At 44.0% G+C, this 19,922-nt stretch overlaps 2 protein-coding genes across 4 annotated transcripts; both read right to left on the bottom strand.

The window, feature by feature from the left end:
- Positions 1–4,452: 4,452 nt before the first annotated feature.
- On the bottom strand, positions 4,453–14,234 carry CCNL2 (cyclin L2). 3 transcript variants are annotated; one of them, XM_068658759.1, is made up of 11 exons: positions 13,861–14,234; positions 13,012–13,086; positions 12,618–12,727; positions 12,219–12,339; positions 10,881–10,945; positions 7,991–8,090; positions 7,799–7,903; positions 7,439–7,580; positions 6,558–6,675; positions 6,378–6,470; positions 4,453–5,514 (listed from the first exon to the last, which is right to left on the bottom strand). In XM_068658759.1, exons 1-11 carry the CDS (start codon positions 14,188–14,190, stop codon positions 5,160–5,162), a joined length of 1,614 nt encoding a protein of 537 aa, XP_068514860.1. In that variant the 5' UTR covers positions 14,191–14,234; the 3' UTR covers positions 4,453–5,159. The 3 variants fall into 3 exon arrangements, with proteins under 3 accessions (XP_068514860.1, XP_068514862.1, XP_068514861.1); XM_068658761.1 differs by lacking the exons at positions 10,881–10,945; positions 12,219–12,339; positions 12,618–12,727; positions 13,012–13,086; positions 13,861–14,234 and adding an exon at positions 10,017–10,035; XM_068658760.1 differs by lacking the exons at positions 10,881–10,945; positions 12,219–12,339; positions 12,618–12,727; positions 13,012–13,086; positions 13,861–14,234 and adding an exon at positions 8,444–8,630.
- Positions 14,235–14,657: 423 nt separating this feature from the next.
- On the bottom strand, positions 14,658–18,189 carry MRPL20 (mitochondrial ribosomal protein L20). The gene is made up of 4 exons (XM_068658771.1): positions 18,029–18,189; positions 16,969–17,079; positions 16,591–16,668; positions 14,658–15,212 (listed from the first exon to the last, which is right to left on the bottom strand). The coding sequence occupies exons 1-4, from the start codon at positions 18,113–18,115 to the stop codon at positions 15,039–15,041; spliced, it is 450 nt and encodes a 149-aa protein (XP_068514872.1). The 5' UTR covers positions 18,116–18,189; the 3' UTR covers positions 14,658–15,038.
- Between the last annotated feature and the right edge of the window lie 1,733 nt (positions 18,190–19,922).

Raw genomic sequence — 19,922 nt, 5'->3', positions numbered from 1 at the left:
AAGCTGTGTCCCCTGAATTATATTTCACTGTTCTCTAAAGCTTGTGGGAAAAGTTTATCTTTGTGCAAAGACGTGGTGCAGCAAGAAGGCAGCTGTAAGGTCACCCTGTATCCCGACACCTGTTTTTTCTCCTAGATTCTTTTTGTGCATTACTAACAGCATGGTGTTGGTGTTGGAGAATTTTCAAAGCGTCCCTGTCAGGCACAAGACAACTTAATTGACATCTTTGTGCTTTTATCATTTCTTCGACCTGGCTGTCAGCACGTAGGAGTGCCAGCGCTGCCGGGCACGGCTGGGATTTTGTGCACTTGAGGTGAGTCCCCAGTGGCAGCGCTGAGCCCACGCAGCTGGTGCACGGGCACTGGAAAGCCCAGGATACGCTGGGACATCCTCTGGGAAGAGGAAAGTCGGGACTGATGTAATCATAACACAGCTCCATGCACCTGAGCCACTGGGGACACCAATTACGCACTTCACACTGGGGCTGGTGCAATGAAATCAGGGTTGGTGCCTGCAGATTACAACAATAATCATCAATTTAATTGTTTCACTGGTAGTTGCTTTCAATTTCCCACACGTTCCTTATCCGTGTTCCTCCTCTAAGCTGGCTCCTGCCCGTGGAAGCACCACTCCACCGAGCTGTTCTGAGCATTCTCCTGCCAGCATCGTTTGTGCAGAACAAAAAGGGGCAAATCCCACTGAAGTCAACGGGAATCTGTCGTTGCCAGAGCGTGGCCAGGACTTCACGCACAGGGTTTCTTTGTGAGGGTGCTCGTTTCTTCTCTGGAATTCAGAGTAGCTTGAAGGGAATGAGACAGCCTAACCCGAGGAAGATTTTTTTTTAATTCCCTCTGAAACAAACAAACGTACTGAAAGTTCCTGCTATTGTCATGACACAGAACCGACCTGTACTGAGTTCTACATAATGCTTCTCAGATGCAAGACTCCAACCTCCTCCTAAAAACAAAAAGCTGCTCTTCTTCTTCCAGAGCTGGGAAAATTGGGGCAGAGACAGATCTAGCCCTCCAAGTCACAGGACAGAGCTGGGTACCTGTGAGAAATGCTGCCCAGAGACTGCAACCCACCAGCAGCTCCAGCACAGGACCTCACAAATTAAATCGGATGTCAACCTGGCCGCCCTCAGCCACGCTTCTCACCTCAGCTCTCATCATCTCCATGCCTGTTGTGGCTGCTCTGCCTGCCAAGGCTTTCAGCAATGTTCTGCTTACTGTAAGCTCGTTCCTCCGGGCCTGCCTTGACTCAAAGTCAAGCCCAGATTTCAGCATGCAGTCGCTCGCAACCTAATGGGGCAAATTTTGTGTCATCTAGTTCAAACCCGAGTTTACTGAGAAAGCATTTCTGTATTCCGTGTAATTTCTCACCCACATTTATGGGCAATAAAAACAAGAGTTGCCTGGCAACTGCACAATGGAGAAAATATCCTTTTTTTTTTTTTTGGTGAAGCAATGCTCTTCAATCATTGCTACTTGCAGTTTCTGTGAGTGAGCTCCATTCACATGGCTCCTCTTTTGGCTCGAGTCAGTCACTGTGCAGGCCACGCTGCAAGGCCACGTTCCTGCAGGTCTCTGGCACTTTTTTCCCCCCACCTATCAGAGTATCGGGTTATTTGTAGTGCTTGCAGAACTCCAAATCATTATTAGTGATAATCTGACGACAAACAAGGAACGCAAGGTTTAAAAACAGACACTCCCTCTAGCTAAATGACTTCTAATCACTAATACACAGCCCTCAGGTCAGCGGGGTTCAGTATGAACAGTCCTTATTTTGTGTTCTTACCTGTCATGAATTTCACTTACAGATCTGTCATCGCCTGGAGATCACCTGTGCTCGTTACCCATGCAGTTTACTCATTACTGTACAGGGAAGAGGACCAGAGCCACTGCTGTTCATCAAATTCAGATGTCGGCCAGCTACATTTTAAAGTTACAGAGAAATGCATGCTCTGCCCCACGTAATCGCCTTCACCACTCCATGAAAGCATCAACTGTAGGGGCCTAAACTAACAGAGTGCTCAAGGTAGCTGAATTAAACCCATGCTTCCTTAATCATTTGTGATTCAGCTGAGTCAGTGCAAAGAACTCCATGCAGAACCCTGGAATGAAGGACTATGAAGCTTTGAGCAGGTTATTAACACCTGCCATGGCCATCCATGAGGTGTGACAGGTAACAGCTCTCAGCCTTCAGCACAGAGGAGGCAGAAAACGAGCTGTATTTATTAACTCTGGGGGAATTTGCATGCATGTGCTGAGTCTTTAATCATGGATTTTCTGAGCAAAGGGAAACAACGCAGTGCCTGCCCTTACGGCTTTGGCTACACCACCGGAGTGAAAGCAAGCACACCTCTCCTAGAGGTGCAGCTACTCCAGGCTGATGACTCAGCCCCCAGATTTCAGCAGCTCTGTTTTACACTTCCTCTAGCTACTCTGAGCATCTCCTCACAACCCTGCCTCACTGCCAAGACATTCTGTGTAGCTATCTGCATCGGGCTTTTTGCTGGTGAAGACAGGTTGTTCTCTCCTGGAACAGGATGTCCTTTAATCCTGTGATATAATCCTTTTTGTTTTGGAACCAAACCACGTTAACGCACAAATAGACACATACTTTCTCTTGCTTTCTTCCTCTCCAGATTTTAACAAATGTTCAAGGAGACGATTACTTATTTAGCACTGTACATGAAGAAAGTAGTTTGTAAAATGCACCTGTTGATTTTTCTGCTAAGTGACACGGTGTTCACGCTGAAAAACGCACACAGCCTGCATCTTACCTTCATCTTTGCCCATCTTTGACTTAATTCCTCCCAGAGTCTTTCTGGAGGAAGCTGCAGCTGTGAAGCCTGCCTCCCCCTCCACGCCTCAACTCAGGAAATGGACAAGTGGCAGTTTGGGAAGCATCCAGAGCAGAATGAAGTAATCAAAAAGGGAAAAACACTGACTACCTTTTGGAACTGCAGTTAGTGAACAGATTTGAGGCTGACCTGCTCCAAGTAATAGCCAGGCAGTAAGAATTAAAAAGGCTGAAAATGGGAACTCTTTAGAGAACACTGGTACTTGAGTTTGTCTGTATTAGAAACACCTCCAATAGATCAAAGTTACTTTTTATATTGCATTATCTCTACGCTACGTTAATACTTTGACTTCTACCCAATTATTTAGCATACCAGGTATGGAAAAATTAGTTTCCATCCATGTGCAAAGGTCAAGATAAGGTGTATAGTTTGCTGATTCAGGAGCAGATAAAAACAAGAGGCTACTCCAGTTAAAACCAGCCAGCACAGCTTTGTACTAGTATCTTTCCCCTACCCTGACTTACAAATTACATTCCACAGCAGTGCCCTGTTGAAGTTCCACAGGGCTTTCCCTCGATCCGCTGCCTACCTCAGTTCATTGTCTTTTCTCAGCTGAAATGTAACAAGAAATATGGTAAAGATCTACAAAATGACAACTGCTACCGTGAGGTGACCAGGGAATAATGAATCTTCTCCCCCAGCAGGAAATAAACGGGCACCCACTGAAACTAAGGAGTGACAATGTGTTTAGAACAGGTAAGTTAACTGTTGTGGAAAGTAGCAATTTCTATTATGGAACAGAATCCATCTACCTGGTTCAAACAGAAATTAAGTCAAAATCACAAAGAATAGGCCCACTGGTAATGGCACAGTAACCCTATGCAATCCCCAGCTCAAGAAATTGGTAGGGTAGAGGTTGGCTAAAAGATGACTGCAAACCCTGTCAGCTGCTTTGCCTTTATATCAAAAACTAAGATTGTAATGAGATTGGCTCGGACTAAGTGTCACACTCAGTGTTGTCACAGTGAGGCACCTGCAAAATTGACCCCAAAGATCTCTCATGAATCTCATTTTCCCCCACAGCAGACAGAGGAAGGTTAAAATAGCAGGCAGTGCTCCTAGGAAGATTTAGTGACACAGCTCAAATAAAAGCACCTCATTTCACACGCTGGCACCAATTACTCCTGCAGGATGGCCCCAGCACAACACCTGCAGTATCTACACTCAGGGTGTAACATCTGAGGTTAGTCTTTAGCCTACTAGGATTTTTTTTTTAATCTTTTCAATTCACAACCAATTTTTTTCTTTCCTTATGAGTAGGCACAGTGGTATAGCTCATAAGAAACTACTATGAAGTGAATTTAATATAAAATCAAATATTTTAATGAAATTAGGGAGCATGAGTGTGACAGCTCAGATATACCACTAGAACTGATACTACTGGGCTGTGGGGTTGTTTGCTATTTTTAAAATGCTGTTCTTCAACAAGCATGCAGATTGACAAACTACTAATTCTTCAGTGTCAAAGATCCTGAGTAAAGAATTTCAAACCACTTAAAATGTATATATAGGAAATGTCTTATGAGCTGGTGGCCCGCACACAGCATTGCACAGATAAAAAATATACTACTCTCAATACACAGAGCTAAATACTTTCACATTTATCAGAATTTTCTACACAAGTCTTTTTGATAGAGTTCAAGTTTTGAATTTTTCTGTATATATCTTCCACCTGTATTAAACAAATGCTTATTTACATTGTGGGTAAAGTGTAAAGGCTAGTAAGGCCGTACTCCCATACTGGACTGTAACACTGCAAAATATATATACACATATATAACCTAATATAGGCATCGGTTCTAAAAAAGTCACCTTACATTTGTACAACATCATTGAGTCAGTATGAAAAGACAGCTTTGTTAGCACCAAGCCACTCCAATGGTTTTTATGAGCAGTCTCGAGCCTTCCAGTTGCACAGGGAAGGACCTTTCAGCACAGCATTCCCACTGCTACTGAGGAAGGGAGGTCCTGCTGCAGAACTGCAAGGCCCAAGCACCGCACTAGGGTAGGTAAATTACTAAAAGAGCAGGCATAGAGCATCCAGAGACGAGCTCTGCAGTGTTTTTAGTGACGCGCCAGCAGAACAGTCACCGAGACAATTATCAGAGTCCTTCGCATCATCCTGTCTCGTTCACATCTTTCCTTTGGATTCATGATAAGAAGAACAGTTACCAGCAGAATAGACATTACTGAAGCCACGTGGTTTACAAGCCAGGTTAACCCTATGCTGCAAAGGCCAAATGGAGAAGAGCTCCACAGCTTAAATTCCAAAGGAAAGACCTCGCTCTACTGCTCATCGCCTGTGCCTGCTGTGGCCAGGATGGTCGCGGTCATAGCGATGACTTGCTCGCTCGTAGGAGCGCGAACGCTCATGCCTGTGATTTCTGTAGTAGTGACTCTTCTTCTTGTACTTCCCTGAATGATCGGAGCGCTCCCGGGACCGGCTCCTGGAACGCGACGAGCTCCTGCTGCGCGATTTCCGTGGTTTGTGCGCTGAGTATTTATAGTCTTTTGATTTCTTGTAACTTCTCATCTTGGAACCTTTGTAACTGGAACTGTGGTTGAACTGTCTTGGGGGAGAGTCACTGCGGCTCCTCGAACGGCTGTGGGACTTCGAGCCACTTGATGTGGAATAACTTTCACTTTTCCTAGGGGAAGAAAGAACAGGAAAGCAAGCGTATGATTATCCACGTAGAACTAGTCCACATTAGCTCCTAAATGTAGCCACAATACATCCGCACACCCTAAGTACTGTACAGACAGACGCTTCTCACTGTAGGCCTTCACAGTTTGAGGCCAGACACTTGATTCTGTATCCCATGAAAACCAATCACGTGCCCCAGACTCAATTCCTCTGGTCAGGGTAAGTAGTGACTTTTAGAAACCTGTATCCGTTTGGAACACAGCAGCCGTGTCAGTTTTAGATTTCTCCCTCAGTGCTTTGAAAAAATGCATGAATATCTAACTTCTAGATTTCAAATGCTGCCAACCGAACAAAGATAAAGCTACTTCTCCTGTTTCAGTTATAGTAACTATTACCAAACTGCACAAGACTGGAGCCGATACCTACTCCTTTACTGTCTCTTAGATCTCCCCTCTATGGGAATCACGATTATATTTTAGTAATAACAACTTCCTAAAGGTTGTAGACAACTCCCCAGCTTTAAATAAGTAAAGCAAACAAACAAAGCTAACCCTGCTGCTTGGGCCACACGTCACCAACAAACAGCCTGAAGTTAGCAAACATCCTGATAGAGCTCTGCCAAGTAGACTTAAAAGCTGCAAGCGTGACGAGGTCAGACACTGCAGCTCCCCTGCTCTGTAAGCCAAGACAACACCATCCGCAGTCAGCCCTAACGTTTCTGGAGTAGCAGATACTGGTTTGTTATGTCACAGCCTCTCTGGTGGAAAAACTACCAAGCTCACTCCCTGAAAACACCTTTTTACTACTTCAGCACAGTAGCATGGGAGGTTCTCTAACAGCACAGCCTCCTTTTACAGGAGTCCATACCTGTGCTTAGGAGATGCGGATCTGGATGGTGATCTCGAGTAACTTTGATCTCGACTTCCACTTCGACTTCTGCTTTCTCTTCCTTTCTGAATGCTGCAAGAAACAAAAAATACAGTAGAAAAAGATTGTTTAAGATAATAATGGGAAAAAAAAATGAACTTTTTGTTACAAAAGCCTTACCCATTCACTGGACTATTTGAACCCGTTCTTTTTGCTCCCTCTGTTTTCCTTTTAGCATTCTTCATTGCCTGAACAGGTAGCGGCGAGGGTTTATTTCCTTTAACCTCTTTTGGAGACTCTAGAAAAAGAAGCTTTTGTTACCTTATTTTTGAAAGTTTGGGTACTAACTGAAAGAGGGTAAGGACTGAAGCCTTCCCCCACCCTGCTTCATTTCCTTTGTAGTAACCTTTACTGCATACATGCTGTTCGGGTACAAGTGCACACACGAATGCACACACAAGCACCCACAAGAAGCAGATCTGAAGAACTTCAAAGAAGGCAGAATTTAATCTGAAACACTTCTGCCAAAATACATTGAGACATCACTGCCAAAGTTAACGCCAAGAAGTTAACTGCAAGAGCAGCATGCTGCTCACAAAGCCATTCCAATGAGGCAGAAGAGTAATTTATTTCTCTCGCTAATTATTCCCTCTCTTTAAGGGTAAACTGAGGATGTAGACTGAAAATCTTAGACCAAGCATGCAGGAAAGTTATCCACACCTCTTGCCCAGAAATATTACTTTTGCCAGAGCTCCTAATGATATGCATGCTCTAATATTTCTTTAGCACAACAAGTTAACTGCGAGTATTTAAGTTTATTGCCAAAACCACATTGAAGCAAGTCTCTCTACTGTATAAATTTAAGCTAGCTTTATACCAATTTGATTTCAGCCTTTACCTATGTCAAGAATTTAGAGGTTACAGTGCTATTCAAGATCTGCCATTGGAGTAATTGAGAGAAATCTGCTTTAAAAAAAAAAAAAAGAACTACACATGCCTATTTATACTTTGGAGATAAATAGGAGAAGAGAAAGTATTCCAACAACTCATCCACAACTCACCATTTTTTGGTGCGGGGGAAAATCCTGATGGGTTATCCAAATTTGGGGTTCCTTCAGGTAGAAGACCTTTAGCTTGTGCTTTTGCCTCTTCAATTGCCAGTTTCTTCTTTTCCACTTTACTTTCCAGATCAGACAAATCAACCTGTAAGGACAGGAGCCTGCTTAGGACAAAACCCTGTGAACTAGACTTTCTGCTTACTCACAGGAAGGGTAGTGGGTGGGGAACACAGATACAAAGACACCCAGATCCTGTGACCAGTATCTTGTTCCACTTGCAGTTGATTTCAAACACAAGGTTTCCCAACTCATGTTTCAAGCAGCAGTCTCTACTGAAGGTTAATATATTGAAGAAAAACAAACCTTTTTCCTCGTATAGAGCTGCAAGATTTTTAAGCAGATTTCTTGAATCTCTTCCTCTGTTGTTCCAAAGAGTAAAAACCAGTGTGGACGATTAGGAAGTGGAATCTGAAAGGGATGGGAAGAAATATTCAGGCTTTACTGCTTCTATTAGAAGAGCTAACAAACTTGTAGTTAATGGAACTGTACGCTCACCTCCAATGTTCTAGCTGCAAGGTAAATACAAGCACAGGCAATGCTTTCTGGCTGAAATCTCACAAAGACATCTGTTCTCAGGCTATCATTCATGTAATTCCTGAAAGACAGGATATCAACAGAGTTGTAGGGCACAACAGTCTCCCTCCCTCCCACCCCCCATTTCTTTTCCCCCCAATAAAACTTCTAAAAGTACTATTTCTTTCTGCATTCAGTTACTAGACTTCAACAATACACTCCTGTAAATCTGAAGAAAAACTGAATTATTTTACTTTAAAAAAAAATCCCTCAAGGGAAGGGAAGTGTGATAGGAATTAAGTCTGTCTGACTGGCTGGCTGGCTGCTGAAAATCCAGCCGTGAGAAGAGAACCAATTTTAACTTCACTTTTCCCTCTGGATCTCGACTGGCTTGCTCTCATGCACTAGCCAAGTATTTTCATCAAGACAACATACAATATAATCTGGAGTACTCAGTTATAGATTTTTAGGTTCACATGTTTCTCTGCAATGTCTGAACTCAGATGGTTTGTTGAAAGCAGCAGCTCCTGTGGTAGTCCTCCCATGAAAATACGGCCTGCTTCAGCACACGCCAGCTTCCACTGGAGATTTAAGGGACCCGTTTTCCTTTGGAAGCATTACTTTCCATCCAGAACAGAATTCTTTTTGATGCAAAAAGCAGACACAGAAGAAATCAGGGTGTTTGGAAACATCAGTTCGGGTGAATACTCAGTATTCAGGCAGATCTCTTCTTTGGCATATGAAATACGGTTTCCAAATTGTCCCGTTTCAACAAGGTTGCTTAAAATGAATATTCACAGAGTGAGAAAACTGTAAAATATTGCATATAATATTCCAGTCAGTACACTTCAAAATTATTCTTCTAAAGTCTTAAATACACAACGTAACTTCCTCTGAATCTGTCAGCTGAAGTGCTTAAAAAAAAAAATCTAGATTTTTGAGCATATATCAAGCAAAGTATCAGATGGAAAAAAAGCTAAATCAGAAAACAAAGTCCTCAATATAGTAAGCTTTCCAAAAGCAGTAATTGTTCATGTGGGTACCCAGTATACAAGGATTCACTGTGCCCCAAGACATCCAAAACAGAGACCACAGTTCAGATGCAAAGAGCAACTGCTGCCCCAGAGGAACAGGGCTAAACACGAGCTCATCTTTCTGGGAGAAAAGAATTTTAAAACCTAGTTATCTTGCTCTCTTTTCACTCCTCCAAAATACAGAACAAACCTTTTGGCAACAAAAATATGAACAGAAAAGTGGTACTTCAAACATTTGAAAGTCACACATCCTTTTCCTAACTTCCCAGGTTGAAAAACACGACTGCTTCCAAGCTTGGCTTCTATATATTTTCCCTGTGGGCTCAGAATTGGACATGTGAGGAAATGAATCCTTGTCACAGTATTTTAAGGAAAATGTAATGCTGTAAAAATGCATACTTCAAAAAAAAAACACAAAACAATTGCACTGGATATCCACCCATTTTTAAGTACTGGGAGCTACAAGCATCAGTACATTAATGTTATTTTTACATCTGAAACATTTCTCAAATGGGATAATTTCTTCCTTCCTCCTCACCTACTCCTTCCTTTCATAAGGAGCAGAAAACCAGTGATGAGCAGTACATAACTACCCTCTGAAGTATTCAGATGTGATCTCAAGTTGAAGGGACCCACATGCAATGGGACTGGGAATACTGGTAGCAGAGAGTTATTTTTAAGTTCTAAATCAGTATTACATAGTATTTTCTATCTGATTTACAAATGGAAACTAGATTTTTTTTCTGTTAATTCATCATTTTAAGACTTAAATCCCACCTTCATTTGCTTTATCATCTAAAAACACACACATTTAATAATAGTTATAAAATTGTAACATTAAAAACCATTCAGAATATTAACAACCAAGTTATGAAATATACAAACAGTCAAAAAGCACAATGAAAATAAATAAGTTGAAAAGTATAAGCACAAGAAGTAGTTGGCCAGTTACTATACTATCGTGTATATACCACCTGTCTAGAGTCAGCCTTCTCTTTGGAGAGCCTGCTTTGGTTTGACTGAAGACGGCAGCTATCCCTGCACCATAGCGCTTGGGCAGCAGAGGAGAAGTCTTAGTCACTTACCCTCAGAGGCTACCCTTTGATTAAAAGAGTACAGAAAAGAAAAGTCAAAACTGGTTCTCTACACACAGGTCACAGTACCAGACAGTTCAGTCAGCAGAAATATGATCTTTGGATTCACTCAAGATTTTTAAACCACGGTACTGTTAAAAAGCACTATTGTTTCAAAGTGTTATCTACATATGTTTAAGACCGGGAATTTTACATAAACTTCCCAAACCCAAGCAAATCTTTATTGTAATGAGAGCAACAAGGCAGAGGACATTCCTTGGCAAACATGAGAACAATGAGTTTATCCACTCTTAGAAGCTGATACCTTGCATTATCCATATGGATAAGAGAAATTTATCTGTGCTGAGAGGTTTTGACACACCTGTAACCAAGCTCAAGCACCGGGAAAGGCCATTTCCCAGCACTGATAACAGACTTTACCTACACAGTTTTCTCCGAAGAACAAAAAGCAAACAAAAAAACACAACAAAACCAGAAAACCATAAACTAATCAACATTCTCCCTTCAGCTGAAAGGTGAAAGCAGAGAGGAGGGAAGTGAGAAGTCAGGGCAGAAAGCTACCTTACCATTAAAACAGTGCCTCAAACTTAAGAGGACGATCAACATTTGGGGCACTCCAAGAAACACTGGAGCTGTCTGGTGTGGCCCTCAATCACTTCTGAGCATTGTTGCCCAGAGTGCCTCAAGTGACATATTTCTGCTACTGCCCCTGCTGGTCTCTTAGAACAAAGAAAATCAACTTACCATGAAGTCTGGACCAGGTGTTGGTTACGTTCACATTCTAATACCTGAAGGTACATAACGATTATCTGGAAGATATGGGTTATTGTGTTATTAAGGAGAACCTTGAGAGCCACCTATATATTTCAGAGGGACATCCACGAGGCATCCGCTATTTGCTTTCAAGCTCTAAGACACTCCACGAGCGTCTGCAACATCTCCGGGGTTCACCCACACAACTTCTGCTCTCCAAAGCAAAAGTTGCTGTGAGTTGACACACAACCAGATCTGACCTTCCTAGTTCTCCATCTTCTGAGCTCAGTCAGCATGCTATTCAGCTAGAAGTCTCGTCTTCAACTGTTTTCAAGCTAGATATGTTCTCCTATACAATTCATGACTCCTTTTTAGCTGTAACTTGGGAAAAATACAGCTAGCTGTGATAGGTAACAATTGATGTGCAACAGTGTTTGCAGAGAACAGACTTGTGTGTTTTGTGTCACTGGTGTATTCAGGTCTAGGTTTTTCTTAGGTTTGAAAGGAAAACAACAGGATGCAGACTAATAGATACAAATTTATACCATTCAACAAAGTGTAACTGCCCTCCAGGGTTACTGGCATTTCTGAAAATCAAGTAGGCTCACAAAGAAAACGTGAAGACAACAGAAGCTTTTAGGGAAAAAAAAAAAGCAGAATTTCAAGTGCTGCTGCTTTTGAGTAGAAAGTTCTTTTACCATCCTTATCAGCTGGTACAAAGAAGCTATAATGGAAACATTGATGGCACTAACTAAGAACTCATATGGCTACAGTGGGTACATCTTTGAAGTATCATCCCAGTCTGGCATATGATATTTAAATAGAGAATCATTGTTTCTTTTGAAGTCAAGCCCTTCACACTTGACTGTACTTTTTAGAAGAAGCATTGCTAACTACCTCACGTGGACTAATAACCTCATCCATGTTTCCACAGAAATGGATCAGGACTCAGTATTTCTTTGATGATAAGATATCATAACCCTAGATCTCCTTTCTGTTTAAGATTCCACATTTAGGGAGCTGTGGTGTTAGAAAACTTCAACTATGCATTTAAATGATTTTGTTCTAAAAACAAAGCATTCAAGTATCCTGGACTTGAAGGAATACTTAACATCTGCATCCACCTCCAGTCGCCATTCAGCAGTGACAGAAGACCAACTAGTAAGAATCTCTTAAATGAGAAAGAAGACATCATAAGAAGCTAGCTTTACGTAATTAACTAGCTTTATCAGGTACAAACCAGAGAGCTTCCTTACGGTAAAGCAGCCTACTCAAAGCATTTATACCACAATAAACGCTGATAACAAAGTTAACTTATACAGTACAAACCTTATGAGGATGCTTGACGTGAACACAAAATCCCAACTCCTTTAAAACTCTTCTTTCAGCCTTAATAATTTGGTTCTTCAAGTTCACATACTCTTGATCCAGTATTAGAGGTACAGGTTTTCTGCAAAACAATTTCAAATTCCAAAAGACAAACTTAACATCAAGGGGTACTTATATGTAAGTTAAGCCACGTCCCCATAAAAATAAAGGACACCGCTGCTATTCAGAACATCAAAAACCTTCACTTAAGAAGTTTTCAACTCACTTTTTTCCTTAACGAGATCTTTTCAAGATGTTCCCTGATTAATTAAACAGGGAACGATGCAAGCATCAGCCCATGAAGCTTAGTAATTAAAATACAAAGTAAGAACTTCAGATTATTTCAGAGTCTAAACCTACTTTTTTTCTCGCAGATGTCGAAGACGATGGAACACGTTAATTACATCCCTTATGCGCCGTGGTGCTTCTTCGATTTTGGATGCCAGGTGAACACAGGCCATTGACACATGCTGAAACAGAAACGTTGCAAGACACTGATGTTTTGCTCAAATCTGGACCTGATTGCCTCCAACAGCTTAAGGAGGGATAACAAAAGAAAACGGTGGTAAAAACAGGAAACACTAAAAATTTGTCAAAGTCAGCACTATGTAGCTCTGCAAAATCACGCCAATCGGTAAGTCAAATCTATAGGTGCAAATGCTGATCACATCTAGGTTGACAACTAGGCAAAACTGATGAAAGATCAAATCACAGTTTAGTGATTTAATGATTATGTATCTTAGTATTTCCTTACCTCCATGGAATGCTTCACAAAAGACTTGGTGTAAAAAAAACGCTGAAATAGCACCTGTCCTGTAGCCATGGCCACCTAAAAAGGAAACAAAACATGTATTAATAAAATAATTTGTGAGTCTATAAAAAAATTTTAAGATTTCAACAGGTTTAAGACCAAGAAAGCTACTTAAACTGTATTCAAATTCGGAATTAAGTTCAGTAGTACCTAAAGAAAAGGTGCATTACTATCTTAATAATGAATGGAGTTGTCTAAAATGGTATCAACACCACAAATCCTACCTTTGAACAAAACACATGCATTGAATTGTAAGGACCCAGAATATTAGACATAGTAAAATCCTAAGTTGTGATATTAACCCAGAAAAAAAGCTTTTTCTTGGTGTGGGGAGGAAGTCAGGAAGTCAAACCGGATTACGATTTTGTTACGTTAACATTGTAATCTGATCACCCGAGACTCGGGTAGCGAGGAGACTTCAAAGTTTCCCCCCGAGGTAACAAGAAGCCTGCCCACGAGGGAATCTCCCCAGCCCCGCAAAACCTCAGGGCGCTCCCTCCCTCCGCACCCCCCCCCCCGAACAGCCCCCTCCTTCCCCACACCCGGCCCTAACAAAGCGCCGCGGGGCGGCGGCGGGGCGCTGCCCTCAGCCGCTTCCTGCCGCCCGGGGAAGGCCGCAGGCCCCGCGGGGAGCCTCGGAGCCACCGGGGCCGGGCCGTGGACCACGGGGGGAGGCTGAGAGAAAGCCGGGGAGAGGCTGGGGGCCCCCCGGTGCGAGGCCTGCACCCCCCCGCTGTGAGGCCTACACCCCCCCGCTGTGAGGCAGGGCGCAGGCCTCACCCCGGGGCCTACCTGCGGGAGGCGGAGGAGGATGCCGGCCGCCTGGATGAGCTCGCAGCCGGTGACCCGCAGCTCGGTCTCGGTGTCGGGGTCGAGCCCGCTGCTCATGGACGGCGTGAAGCGCAGCGTGTGCTCGGGCAGCAGGCAGTTCTCCAGGGTGATCAGCACCCCCGAGTACAACCGGTCGCCGATCAGCACCGCGCCGGGTCCCGGCACCGGAGGGCCGCCTGGCCCCGCTTGGGGGACACCCCCAGCCGCCACCCCGACCGCCTGAGGCCCCGCCGGGCCACCGCTGCCCCCCACCGCCGCCACCGCCGCCGCGCTGCCAGCCCCCGCCGCCATTTTGTGGTGCCGCCGCCTCGCCCGGCTCCGCGCTGCCTCACGCACGCAAGCCCCGCCTCCTTCCCCCTCCCTCCCGAGGCCGGCCGCCTGCTATTGGCGGAGGGCGGCGAAGCGCCGCCCGGCGATTGGCCGAGCCGCCTGTCCGTCTGGCGCCGCCGTGGGCTGAGGGGGGCGGCGTGACGCAGCGGTTGGGAATTTGAACGGGCGGAAGTGGCGGGCGGCGGCTTCAGGGCGGCCGCGGCCTAGGCTGAGGTTGAGGCCTCAGCCCAGGCCCCCGGGGGGCTCCTCGGGCTGTGGGGGCGGCTGGCAGCGCCCCACCCCACCCCAAAACCCGCAGCAACACCGGGCCGCTGCCCCCCAGCGTTGGGGGCACCCAAATCTGCCCCACGAGGGCAGTGGGGTGTTGTTTCCCTTCCCCCCCCAGCATAACACCCATATCACTACTCAAATCGTGCTTCTGATAGCAGTTAGGAAAAAAAAACCACACAGAACACCTTTATTAAGTTCTTCACTGAACAGAAAATATGTGCACGCTGTACATGTTTTAACAGGGGAACTGCAACAGGCTCGCCTCACAGCTGCTAAGGTTGAGCTGCAATTTTTAACTCAATGCGTTTCACTTCTAACGATGTATTTTAACACATTTCACTTTTAACAAAATGTTGGAAACAAAAAAAAAAAGTCATCCACGCGCAACCTTCACGCCCTGACCCAACCCTTCTTCCCTGCCACAAGCATTGTCTTTGGAGGATTTTGTTCCACAGCTCTGATCTCAGCTGCAGACAGTGAGCGAGCTTACCCTGCCGTACGAGTTCCTGTTTATAACACGCATCTGCAGGCTCCTGGCATCAATAGTGGTGTACGATACGAGAAAATATCCCCTCTGGTTCCTTTCCATCTCCGAGGGCAGCAAGGAAGCCTTCCTGTCTCCTCCTCTGGGCCAAGGCAGCTAGGGACTTGAATGTCTTTGGCTCATAGATAGCCAGATCAGCAAGCATTTTCCTGTTCAGCTCCACCTGGGACTAAATGCAAGAATTGTTGGTCAAGTACTCTAATTTTTAGGAACAATAATCCAATGCCTAGTTAAGGTTTTAAGGCAAATTAATATTATTTTTTTTTCCTGTACTGTACAATTTTTGCATGACTAGGGAACTGCCAGACATGCCCATTAATTCACGGACATATTAAGCTACCACGTACCATTTGTTTACTGTGTTTCTCAAAGTGTTTGCCATACAAACAATCTCTTATATTCTAAGCAGGAGGTATTATATAAAAGTTTGTTTCTTTTGGATCTTTTAACAGAGTACCTTACAAAAATATCTTGCTCTGAGACAAGAAACAAAGGGATGGGCATCTCAAAAGGAAAATCAGTTAGCTTTTAGGCAGTTTGTATTTATTATTATATTAAGTTTTACTTAATTCTCTTGTTTACAACATGAGAAGATTAAGCAAAAGATTGAGAGTATAAATACCAGAAACTATTACTTTACAGTAAGCATGTAAGAAAACCTATATGGTTATTTGAAACATAGGTTAAATGTTTTTGAAATATGCTATAAATGTATACATAGTTCCACTTGAAGAAGCAGAAACACTACCTGTTTGTTATGATAATGGCCAAGAAAAACAAGTTTTAATTTTACAATTACAGTATCAACAAATTAAGACCAATTCTCCAGCATGCTTAACAACAAAGGACTGTGACACCAAATGTCTGCATTGTCTACGTTCACTGAAACACAAAGCTAGTAAGCAAAAAAAGTAGATTTCTTAGGCTTGCTTTTGCAAATCCAAGTTCTGTACTTTTACACGTATCGAGTGAAGCAGAGGCAGCTCTCACTTAACACCTGCAGTAGCAGCAAATGTAAAAGCATTTTGCAAGCCTTGTTCTTAAGATGAGCAGTAAAAATTTTGGGGAGGAAGGCTGGTGAGAAGCATTATCCACCACAAGAAAAGGGGGTTATGCATTTAAGGAAGAGAAACAGGGTTAGGGCAGAATTTAGTTCCTGAATCGAGTAGAACTCCTTTCATAAGCAGGACAACGTTGGCAGAAGCTCAGTCTAACAGAAGCCTTTTACTATGCTCTATGCCAGCACTGCCTGCTCAGGTTCCAATCCTTAATGGTTCTAATTCACCATTATTCTTCATCCTAATGGTTCTAATTCACCATTATTCTTCAAAGAGCAGCAGTCGGAGGCTGTGTGCTCAGTCCCTTGCAGATCTTCTCTTACATGGCAACCAGCAAGCCATTGATATACTTTGTCAGACTACGTCTGCTTCACATTTCCAGAGTTTAAACAAATGAATTTACCTGATGCCACAGAAGACCACTATCAGACATTTTCTCCAACCTGTTGAAAAGTTGAATCAAAGCAATTATTCAAGCACCACCCTTACCTTAAGCAGATTGCCTATGAAAGCTGGGTATTTCAAACCATGTTCAAGAGAAGCTGCTTCAATCCTAGTGATCCAGAGCTGAAAGAGTAAAAATTCATATCTTAGATAATAAAATATTTAGAAGTAAACATTCTGTCATACTGATCTGCTCACACTTAGTAAATGCAACAGATTCAGACCTGCAGTTTTCTCAGTGCTAGACACACCTCAATGTACTTCAGCATGTGATCATTTTCAGATCACAGGGAGACCTTAAATTCACAGCATTTTTTACCAGCTAGTAAAACATTTTCAGAGAGCCCCCCAGCAAGGAAAACAGACACATCAGCTCTGCTCTTTTCCCATTTTACTGTTGACATCTAACATCTTGCTCTTTACCGCTCTCAGCAGCCTCTTCTTCTCTTTTCTGGCCTTTGTAGACTTCACAAAAGCTCTCCGAACACTTCGTACAGCCAACTTATAGCAGCGGTTCTTCCTTCCACGAAAATGCTGAAGTAAAAACAAGATGTTCTTGTTCAGTTATCTTTGAAGCTGTTAAACTCTTCAGTAATGCTAATATATCCTCGTTTGCACTTCAAAACCCTTCATAACAAAGTTCACTAAATACTTCACAAACATCAGCTAAGCCTGCAGTCAGCACATAATGAAAATTTTCTTGTTTTACAGCATGGGAAACTCAAAGCTGAGAAGTTGGAACAGGCTGAAACCTTTCAGTCCAGCAGGAGGGAGACAAACCAGGCCTCACTTTAGGCCATGATTCCAGGAGGAAGGCAATCAGCAAAACCATCTTTCAGTGCTTTTTATCAACCCCAAAACTCCTCATTCCTGAGCTCAGTTTTGTCTGTACAACCACAGGGATGGGACAAGACCCTCTGATATGTTTAAAACACTGCAGCTGCCCTAACAGAAAGCGTTACGGAAGAGGTTTATTGGAGCTGCTACCATTAACACCACATGTTATCCATCATAACAGAAGGCAGGCAGTGCTGTACAAAGAGGTCACTGGTACTGCTGCTGTGGGCAGCCTGGCCACAGGACGGAGATACTCCCACTTAATTCAGCATTTTCCACCTCAATTCTGCAGCAAGACACACCTCCCAGCAGCATGCTGTCAGCTTGCCCTTGAAAAAGGCGCTGCCCCAGCCTAGGTTGCCACCTCTGCTCAGAACACGTCGCCAAGCAGCGTGCACGAGATGCGCCCAGAATGCTGCGGGGGGGGGAAATCGCTGTTCCTTCACCCCATTAAAACCAAACAAAAAACCACAAAACCACCCCGCAGCTCCTGCCCTTCACCCCCACCGCTGCTCCGTCTCACGGCAGGGACCCCGAGCACGCTTTAAGGAAGCACAAAGGCGAAGGGGAACGGCTGAATTCCCATCACCCGACGCCCCCAAGCCCAGGAGAGCCTCGGGGCAGCGGGGCGCAGCCCGGCACTCACCCGGGCATACTTCAGCACCTCCTGCACCCTCCAGAAGCGATCGCTCAGGCGGCTGCGGAGCCAGCGAGGCGCGCTCAGCAGCACCATGTCCGCCGCCGGGGGCACGGCCCTGCCGCCCCGCTCCGCCTCCCGGGGCGGGCACAAAGCGGCCAAGGGGCGGCCCCCGCCATTACGCCAGCTCCCGGCTTCGCTAGGCCGCAGCAGGCCGCGCCGGGCCCGGCCTCGCTTCGTAATCCCTTTAAATGATCAAAACCAAAAGCCCTCCCTCGTGTTTATTTAGTTCTGCGTTTGTATTGTTAGGCTGTCTGTACCTGCCTGTAGCAATACGCCAAGTGTTTTTACGTGAGGGACTGAATGGATTATGATAGCTGCTAATGTTTCTGGTTTCTTAATGTTTCTTCTAATACCTTTAACATTAGAATCATAGAATCACTGAGGTTGGAAAAGCCCTCCAAGATCATCTGGTCCAACCATCCCCTTGCCACCACTATCACCACACTAAACGTCCCCAAGCACCACATCCAACCTCTCCTTGAACACCCCCAGGGACAGTGACTACCACCTTCCTGGGCAACCCATCCCAACTCCTGACTGCTCTTTCTGAGAATAAATGTCTCCTCATTTCCAGCCTAAACCTACCCTGGCACAACTTGAGGCCATTCCCTCTAGTCCTGTCAATAGTCTGTGAGAAGAAGCTGATCCCCAGCTCTTCACAACCTCCTTTCATCAAACTCCTTTGAGAAATGCTGGCATTGTTCCATTTAACAGTAAAAATCTACAGGTTTGCTGCCTTCACCAGCAGTGCTAAAGCAATGTGAAGTCTTCGTTCTGTTTTCAGTGACAGGAAGAATTCAGTACCGGGCAGCATGTCTTAACGTCTTCCTGTGCTTAAGAAATGTTGAGAAGTAAAATGAGAAGTTATGACCCGTGAAAAACCACAAGATGGGGCTGTTGTTATAGACAGTAGAAAAGTTATTCCTTAGCAGCAAGGGTCTCTACCATCAGAGATGATAACTAATGAATTTGGTCATCATTAATCACACCACTTTCAGCATCTCAAAGTAACGATGCTCCTGTTAGAATCTGCTCTGTAACTTATGCCATCATCAAGACGTCTTTCCCATTTATGGGAAGGTGCTTGTTAGTGATGTGGAAATTTTACAGAATTAGAGGCTTAGGGAATCTTTTTTTTATTAACAGTGGGGCTTGTTTGATTCAAAGTCAGCTTGGTTATTAGAAGAGTCATTAGAATATTTTATTTTTTTCCCCCAAAGGAAAATCAATATAAAGAACAAAAGATTCAGACCTCCCACAATTTAAAATGCGTTTTCATTATAGCAAAAATATTTTGGGAAGTTTCACTTGATTTAGTGAAGCTCTTTATAATTTATGACAGTTTTTAGACTAACAGCTTTTTGTTTGTTTGTTTTGTTTGTTTTTACCACATCACTGCGCCCTTGCTGACAGACAGTAAAAACCCTTCATATTTATGAAGGAATAAAAAAAAAATGGCACAAGAAAAATTACTGTGGCAATGGGGTGTAGCTTGTTAGAGCAGTCATTTACTCAAGCTCCTCTGGTACTCCTCTGCTGCTTGCTGGCAGTTTCTGTCTCATTCACCTGCTCTGCAGGGAGCTCCACATGGTCCCCAAATGCAAAGGAAATTCAGTCCACAGGTGATCCTCCTGCCTCTGCTAGGAAAGCAATTCCCCATAGGGAAAAACCTACAGAATGGCAAGCTGCACAGGGCTGCCAAACCTGCTCTTTGTGGGGCTGCAGTGCTCTGTGCTACCCCAGCACAAGTGATCTGGGGGTAGAAATTGAGTTGCCTGGCACGGAGTTTGCTGTCTTTCAATGGCTTGAGCCTGAATTTGTATTTCCTATAATATTTGTT

Source organism: Anas acuta, chromosome 22 (genome assembly GCF_963932015.1).
Source record: "Anas acuta chromosome 22, bAnaAcu1.1, whole genome shotgun sequence".
NCBI classification, from domain to species: domain Eukaryota; kingdom Metazoa; phylum Chordata; class Aves; order Anseriformes; family Anatidae; genus Anas; species Anas acuta.
This window is presented reverse-complemented; position numbering and strand designations above follow the sequence as displayed.